The following is an 8,817-nucleotide window of genomic DNA, read 5'->3' as shown; positions in this document are numbered from 1 at the left end:
ATTGACCGCGCCAACTAGCTTAGGAATGGACGAGTAAAATCCTGATTTTATGTGATACTGTACTAAAGGTTCGCCGTGTTTAGCCGCGTAGAAGCTCCCTTCAAAAGCATCAAACGTGTTCCACGTATGGGGGTACTGTATTTCCGTTAACGCCACCTCATAATCTGCCGAAAGATGAACGGCCCGCGCTAACTTGGTATTGTACTCCGATATTGTGTTTTCAGGGTAGATTTTAATTGACGAATTACTGGGTAATGTCACGAAAAATGAGCCCGCTTCCATGGTTATATATCTGTCAACTCCGAGGCCGGGATCCAACTATTGAATTTTTCGGGGTAGCCCAGCCATTTGACAAAGCAGTGACGCACACCCCTGACACGTTTTTTTCTCAAAATCTTTTCTACTCTGTAGACACGATCCTCATCCATAGGTATTTTTTGCAGCTCTTCCTTATAAAATGACCCCTCTACAGGCTCTCCGGCTAAATCACTGATTTTATAAAGGGGTTTATGAAATTTATTGGAGACGCCGGTGATTAAAAAAATCTCATCGCTGTAGGTCTTCTCATAGCCCTTACAGAAGGTCGATTTATAGCGCGATATTCTCACATGAGAGCCGACCGTTAAAGACGGTTTAATCGGTTTATTAGTAATAGTAGAACTGTAAATATTGCGCCAGATTTGCATCACGTTTCTCTCTGACACAGACGCGGGACTACAGCGGATCGTTGAGTGGTACGTATGGTTGTAGCTATGCAGCAAATCCGGTAAAATATCAATATACCTAAAGGTATTATGATGCGTAAGATAGCGCCACATACGGGTTTTTAATGTGCGATTAAAACGCTCGACCATAGCGGCTTTTACATCATTGTTTGTAAAAAAGTGATGAATATTGTACGTATTACATAGCTGTTTGAGTGATGAATTTATAAATTCTTTGCCGCGATCCGTCTGCAGTTTCTTCGGTATGCGCTTATCATTTTGAAATATTAATTCGAACGATCTGGCGACACTAGCGCCTGTCTTGTTTGTCAAGGCCACGCACCATGCGTATCTCGATAGAACATCAATCACCGTCAGGATGTATTTGACATTATCATTTTCCCTTGAATAGTCAATTAAACTTACGAGATCCGCCTGCCACTGCGCATCAATGGCCGAGACGTAAATTTTATTTGTCAAAAAGCGTTTTCTAGCAGGCTTGTGTAGCGTGTAGGTGTCTTGCTTATTTAACCAGGCAATAACATCAGATTTCTTTATACCGCGTGCTCTTGCAGATCTAAATAATTTGTCAATACCCGAGAATGAGCCGGGTGCGCGGCATGTAAAATATTGTTTTTCTAATATGGCATCATACGATTTAGACGTCATGATTGATTAAAATGATTGTGGTTCGTTAATCAACAGACTGCTTCTTTCAGAAATTCAGCTGTATAAAAATTCCTGTTTTAATCCGGATATATCATGCGTGAGTTAATGCATGCATTAATTGCATGTATGGTTGTGTTCTGGGTGTTAACAGCAGGCGTGTGGTGGGGGCGTAACTGGGTGTGTTTCTGGGTGTTAACAGGTGAGCTGGTTTCTGACACTCAGGATAAATACAGGTGGCTGGCCCACTAAGTACATCAGACATCCACCAGAAGTCCGACTAGACTAAAAAAAAAAAGCAAGCTATTCTAAATGTAAGTATATAAGACAGTTGTGTTATTATTCGCAAATGCTTAATTATATTTAACTATGCATCTCTAAAACCATAATTAAGGGTGTTATTTGTCTAATAAGTTAGTTTTATACTGGAGGATAGCAGCATATTTAGTATCGTTGTATAATATAGTTTTACTGCATAAAACATATTCTGTGGTACATAATTAATATAGAAAGACTTATCAGCGGGCAACTATTATAACATAATTTATGTAATACAGTAGTTAATAACTGGCAATACGCCCTAACTAGCGCCTGTAGCGTTTACTTACTACATGTGTGTTGTTTAACATAGACATATTTATAGTCATATTTATACAGTAGCGGTATATTTAGTGGGGCTGTGTAATATAGTTTTACCGCATAAATCATATTTGTGGCGCATGATTAATATAGAAAGACTTAGCCGTATTACCCATGATTTGCGTAGTATAAGAATATTTATACACGGGGAGCAGTTTATTTGTTGGGGTATATAAATGAGTTTGACGAGTGGTGGTGTGTGGATAATATAGTTTGCGCATAAAATTTACACAGATAATTTATTTTAGATGGAATCCCAACATTTTTCGGCTTTTTCCAGTCAAGTTGCGGATTCGGTAATAGGTATGTTTCAAGATTTATATACATGTATCTGTTAGTGTCCCATTCTAACTAAGGGCTGTTTTTATATATTATTTTTATATTGTTTATTCTTTCTTGTTTAAGATGAATTAATCAGGACCATCCCCGATAATCTAGATGAATTTACCAGGAACACCCCCGATGCTGTAGATGAATTTATCAGCAACTATAGCGATGATTTTTTAAACGGCTTCAGCGTGCCTACTCTGGAGTGTGATACACCTGGAGCTGAGTATAGTAACACTAATGCAGGTATCGCTGCTGTGTGGGATTTGACTCAGGACATCATAGGTGCGTTGTGTGACTGCTGTGTATGTATGTGTGTGTGTGTGTGTGTGTATATAGCTTTTAAGTATTTAGACGTGTAAATATATATATTAATTCTTTACAGATGTCGACATGTTTCCAGAACCAACCACCACGGAACACAATCAGACGCCTGTTGAGGAACTGATGTACCAGACCCCCACGCCGAGAAACAGCCCTGATTCTAGAGCACCTAAAAAACAGCTCGGACCGGCGGGCAAAAAAGGGAAAGGTGAGAATCATATGAAAAGTTTTTTGCACAACCGCTCTGCGAAAATCCACCACGCCTCTACTAAGGCCTGTATCTTTATTTATAGCTTGTAAACTGAAGCCTAGAAGAATTTTCACAAAAGAGAATATACCGGAGCTAATGGAGAGCATCGCAGAAGCTGCAGAAGACGCCACGGCAATCATTCACCACACATCGCTATCCCGTAAGTGTATATTTTGGTATACATGCACAGTCTCTGTACAGTCAATGATGCACGTGCTTCATCATTGAGATCCATGGCCCCACACATATCTGACACATGTATAATCTATCCTGCAGCTAAGCGCAGCGGCCTGCGGCGGTCTCACACATATCTGGCACACGTATAATCTTTCCTGCAGCTATGCGCAGCGGCCTGCGACGGTCTCGCACATATCTGACACATGTATAATCTTTCCTACAGCTAAGCGCAAAGTCATGAGAAAAACACCTCCAGCACCTCTACAGCCGCTACAGATCACCGAGAATGGCGCAGCACAAGCGTGGCCAGCGATACAGACGGCTAATGGATCTGTTAGAGCATATCCGCTATCACCGATCTGCGTGGTGCAGGACGCAGGAAACCCTGTACCGTCGGACCATCGTGAAATACCCCATCCAAGTACCGGACAGCCATCGACAATCCGTGTGAATGACCCCGCGCTACTATATCCAGAAGTGCTCGAGGCACCCCGAAAACATAAGCGGAAAACAAAACATGTTACAGAGCCACCAACCGCATCCTGCGCCGTGGGTGCCACAGCCACGATGAGTCGTGAAGAGTATGATCGCGAGATTGATCAGCTCGCTGATGGTAAGCAACCATCCATAGAACCGCTCATTATACGTATGTCCCACACTATGCAACCGTCAGCGCCATGTGTAACGGGTCCTGCTAATGCCTCTGGGGCCGGACCCTCAGGACCCTCTAATTTGGGTGACATATCTCATGTCTGTGTATCTAACTCTGTTAATGTTAAGAAACGGTCAAAGAGGTCGCGGCCGGATGATGTTAAGGGGTGTAAAGAGCTTAAGGTGTGTAAAAAGCCACGGATTCATGCGCCAGCTATAGATCTGCAGCATGAATCCCGCAGCTGGGACCCCGTTGAAATGCTTGTATTTCAGGAACACATCGGCCGCTACTTACGCTACAAACGCTGGGTCCCCAAAATAATGTTTTTTTGCGATACTTTTGAAAAATTATTATTAACACAAAACCCAACACAGGCTAATAAGTCCGAACTATACGCACTTCGGAGCCTGCTGCTGGATGGCGAGATAACAACTACAGCGACCCCATTATGACTAGATATGGTCGGCTACGGCATGCATAAACCACCTAAACTAACACTACCCAGGTATAATAGGGCTAGAGTTATAAAGAGGGCTCTAAAATTGTTGGTCAGCGCTAGACGGGCGCTATGCTCTAGGAGGCGCCGTGGTGACATGTGTCCTGCAATGCCTCTACAGTCACCACAGACGTCGTCACAAGAGTCAGAACAGCACTCACATAGTCCAGGCAGCTCTGCAGCTGCCGCACAGGCATCTACACAAAATTCACAATCCGCAGACGCTGCTGGTAATGTGCGGCGCCCCGATCATACAGTATTTTTGCAACACATCCATCATCATGAAAGGGCCCTCCGCAATTTCAATGGTCATATACATACAGATCATTTTAGATTTGTAAATTTGGAGCGTGTACGGTCATTTGAAGAGGGCTTGAATATTGTTCATGAGGGCATTCAGGCATTACTGGATAGAATCATCAGGGACATTGAACCTGGCGACTTTGTACAGTTAAGGTTTGATGCCGGTGATACTTTAGACCCTATTTTCACTACAAAACAAACCCGTGAAGATTTTAATTCCGAATCTTTTTTAAATGCTGTTGCCCGCGCACTTCAAAGTAACAGTGAATGCATATCATCCAATTCGCTAAAGCTAGTCGTCACCATCATTAAAAACCGACGCGGTGGTGTAAAACAAAAAAGGCGCTTGAAATCTATAGCGAGCAGTCAGATCATTAAACAAAAGAGACAATGGCTGTATGATTTTAACAATTACACGACAAATCTGTGTTTGGCTGCTAGTGTGTGCGCCCTGATGGACGACACGAATGTCACTGATGGTGTTTTACTGAGCCGCTCTAAAAACATACACGCAGCACTGGGCATCCCTGATGATCAATTAGTGAGTTTTAGCGACATCCCTGCATTTGAAAAATATTTGGGGGTCACCATTAAAGTACTGTACTATAGTCAGGGCGATTGGCGTTACTTTGAGAGCGGTAATACAGCTAATGGCAAAACAGTATTCATATTGTTCCATGATAATCACTACTACGGTATCAAAAATATGAAGGGTTTTATCGGTGCTGATTACTTTTGTGAGCTCTGCAATTCAGTGTTTCACCACAAAAACAACCACTCCTGCCAGTATTTTTGTAAGGCCTGTCAGAGAGAGAATTGCGTAGAAAGCGGTGCCGACCAACAGCCCAGATGTACTGTTTGCAGAGTTTATTGCCGCTCGAGCGTGTGCCTAGATTATCACAAACAATTTGGATTAGGCGACCCAGCATTCTGCAGACTTAAAACATTTTGTGATAAATGCAACCTTTTTGTCCCCAGAAATAGCGAAACAGAGCATAAATGTAATGGTTTGCGCTGTCCTGTATGTCGCAGACATATAAATAAATTCGATGCTCATCTTTGTTACATGCGGAAGTATGTAGCACAGGATGAGTCAGATTGCTATATCTTTTATGATTTTGAGTGTATGCAGGAGACAGGCACGCACATCCCGAATTACATTTATGCTACAACGCTGTATGGCCACCCCTCCTGGGAGTTTGAGGGTGATACCTGTACACATGACTTTGTACAGTTCTTTACAAGCGGTAAATTTTCAGATCATACATTTATTGCCCACAATGGTGGAAGATATGATGCATACTTTATTGTTAAGGAACTGATTTCTGAAAAACTACAAGTACAGTTGATAACCCAAGGTGGCCGCCTCTTGTGTGTGTCGCTACCCGATTTGTCTATAAGGTTCATAGACTCTCTAAATTTTATCCCCATGAAACTCAGTAAATTACCACAGGCCATGGGCTTTTCAGGAGGCAAAGGACATTTTCCACACTTTTTCAATACCAGAGAAAACCAAAATTATGTAGGTCCCATACCTGATGTAAAATATTATGGGGTGGAGTACATGTCACCTGGCGAGAAGGTAGAGTTCCTGGAGTGGTATGAGACACAGGTAAATACAACTTTTGACTTCAAGGCCGAGCTAAAATCTTATTGCAAACAAGATGTTGAAATTTTGAGACACGCCTGCGAGATCTATAGAGAGCGTATTATGCAGATGACTCAGAAAAATGTTAAAAAATACTGTAAGCGTCAAAAGCAAAAGATTGTAGTGCGCAGATGTGTTGATCTTTTTCAGCTCATCACCCTGGCCTCGGTGTGTATGACAATGTACCGGTTTAAATTTCTTCCAAAAAAGACAATCGCCATTTTACCTGGTGATAATTATCACAAGGCAAAAAAGCGCTACTCGACACCCGCTATACAGTGGCTCATGTATGTAGCCCACTCTGAGAACATCGACATACAGCACGCTTTGAGAGGCGGTGAAAAACAGGTCGGGAAGTATTTTCTAGATGGCTATGCCTATGTTAGCGGCCAGCACATAGCCTTTGAATTTCAGGGGTGTTTTTACCACGGTTGTCCCGTGTGCTATAATGAAAATGACACAAATAAGGTCACAAGCACGTCCTACGGTCAGTTATATTACACCTTTTTAGCTAAAAAGCGTTACTTACAGTGTTGCGGGTACACAGTAAGACTGATGTGGGAACATGAGTGGAATGAAATGGTTGAAAATGATTCTAACCTTCAAACATTTCTTCGTCAGATGGAATTCCCCGTTCCTTTAGACCCCCGTGATGCGCTTTATGGCGGGCGAACTAACGCCATTAAGCTCTATCACCATCTGGAAGAAGGGGAGACTTTACACTACTATGATTTCACCAGTCTGTACCCCTTTGTAAACAAAACTAAAACATACCCTGTAGGCCATCCAGACATCATCTACGACAATTTTGGATTCATTAAAAAATACTTTGGCATTGCTAGAGTCAAGGTCTACCCGCCGAGAGATTTATTTTTTCCAGTTCTACCGGTAAAACTCAACAAAAAATTAATGTTTCCCCTTTGTTACACATGCGCTGCAAATTCCCAGGCAGATATTTGTGCCCACAGTGATGAAGAACGGGCGCTGACAGGCACCTGGTGCACTATAGAGCTCGAGATGGCTATAGAAAAAGGGTATCGGATCGCTCACATCTATGAAATATGGCATTTTCCTAAAACCACTGATGATCTGTTTGCGCCTTACATTAAATTACATCTTAGGGATAAGCAGGAAGCCTCTGGTTATCCTAGCTGGTGCACTGATGACGCCAAGAAGCGGCAGTACATTGACTCTTTTCTTGAAAAAGAAGGTGTCCAATTACGGCCTGAAAATATAGCTGTCAATCCTGCTAAGCGACAGATCTCCAAGCTTTTCTTAAATTCTTTATGGGGAAAGTTTGCTCAGAGATCTAATCTATCATGTACCAGCATTGTTAGGGATCCAGATGAGCTTTTTAAGTATTTGTTCCTGCCTTACTATGACATTTCGATGTTACATTTCCTTGATGATGACACCGCAACCATTAACTGGAAATATGCAAAAGGCCATCACACACTCAACAAAAACACAAACATTTTTATAGCGTGTTTTACAACAGCATATGCTCGGCTAGAGCTCTATTCGCTGCTGGACCGGCTGCAGGAGCGGTGCCTTTATCACGACACAGATTCAGTTATTTTTGTACAGAGAGATGGTGAGTGGCAACCGCCTTTAGGCGATTACCTGGGGGAGCTGACCAGTGAAATACCCGATGGTACACACATCACAGAATTTGTATCCGCGGGCCCCAAAACTTACGGCTACAAACTCAACACCGGTAAAACTGTCTTAAAAGTTAAGGGGATAACACTAAATGTTGGTAACTCTCAATCTATTAATTTCAACAGTCTGAAAGATCTAGTTCTGGACTACCCGCGCAATTCTGCCGCAGAAACTCAGAAACGTATTGTCGTACAGCAGGCGTCCATTGTGAGAAATAAAAAGTACTGGGATATTGAAACAAGGCCATTACGCAAAACACAAAAGTGCGTTTATACAAAGCGGCGACTATTAGACGATTTCACAACATTACCTTTTGGGTATTAGTCGTGTATTGTGATGGATACGCGTCTGCAACACCCGTTCTCGTGCATTCTAGCAGGACCGTCTAATTCTGGAAAGAGCTATTTTGTAAAACAGCTGCTATATAATATTGAAGCTAATTTTTCTCAGAAACCTGATAATATTGTATGGTTTTATTCGTGTTGGCAAAAACTATATGATGAAATCTCTCTCTCTTTTCCCCACGCCAGATTTGTGGAGGGTCTGCCGAATACATTCGTAGATGACGAATTATTCCCACCGGAGAAGGTGAATTTGGCGATTGTTGATGATCTCATGGAGAGTGCTAGTGAGAATTGTGAGATAGAAAAAGCCTTTACCAAGTATGTGCACCACAGAAATCTCAGCATTTTCTACCTGGTGCAAAACATATTTTGTCAGGGCAAGAAAAGCCGTACGATAAATTTAAACACAAAGTACATGGTGCTTTTTAACAACCCCCGAGATAAATTACAAACTTTAACTCTAGCTCGTCAGATGTATCCCGGAAAAACACGTTTTTTCCTAGAAGCTTTTGAGGATGCCACGCGGGAGCCTTACGGGTATTTGCTTGTAGATTTGAGAGCTAATACTCCTGAGGATCTGCGTTTAAGGACTGGGTTGTTTCCACCCGCGCTGCCCGCTGTCTAT

At 42.3% G+C, this 8,817-nt stretch overlaps 1 protein-coding gene across 1 annotated transcript; it reads left to right on the top strand.

Annotated features, from left to right (window-relative positions):
- The first annotated feature begins 2,143 nt into the window (after positions 1 to 2,143).
- Positions 2,144 to 8,536, top strand: LOC138671025 (uncharacterized). Its single transcript, XM_069758867.1, has 6 exons — positions 2,144 to 2,312; positions 2,415 to 2,621; positions 2,722 to 2,868; positions 2,954 to 3,070; positions 3,311 to 3,700; positions 8,379 to 8,536. Exons 1-6 carry the CDS (start codon positions 2,258 to 2,260, stop codon positions 8,408 to 8,410), a joined length of 948 nt encoding a protein of 315 aa, XP_069614968.1. The 5' UTR covers positions 2,144 to 2,257; the 3' UTR covers positions 8,411 to 8,536.
- The last annotated feature ends 281 nt before the right edge of the window (positions 8,537 to 8,817 follow it).

Source organism: Ranitomeya imitator, chromosome 3, assembly GCF_032444005.1.
Source record: "Ranitomeya imitator isolate aRanImi1 chromosome 3, aRanImi1.pri, whole genome shotgun sequence".
Taxonomy (NCBI): domain Eukaryota; kingdom Metazoa; phylum Chordata; class Amphibia; order Anura; family Dendrobatidae; genus Ranitomeya; species Ranitomeya imitator.
Note: the sequence above shows the minus strand (reverse complement) of the source record. Positions and strands in the feature narration are given on the sequence as shown.

Coding starts and splice junctions, on each gene's coding strand:
- LOC138671025 (XM_069758867.1), top strand. CDS start 2,258: ATGGAATCCCAACATTTTTCGGCTTTTTCCAGTCAAGTTGCGGATTCG. Junction 2,622..2,721: donor TTTGACTCAGGACATCATAG/GTGCGTTGTGTG, acceptor AATTCTTTACAG/ATGTCGACATGTTTCCAGAA. Junction 2,869..2,953: donor GGCGGGCAAAAAAGGGAAAG/GTGAGAATCATA, acceptor CTTTATTTATAG/CTTGTAAACTGAAGCCTAGA.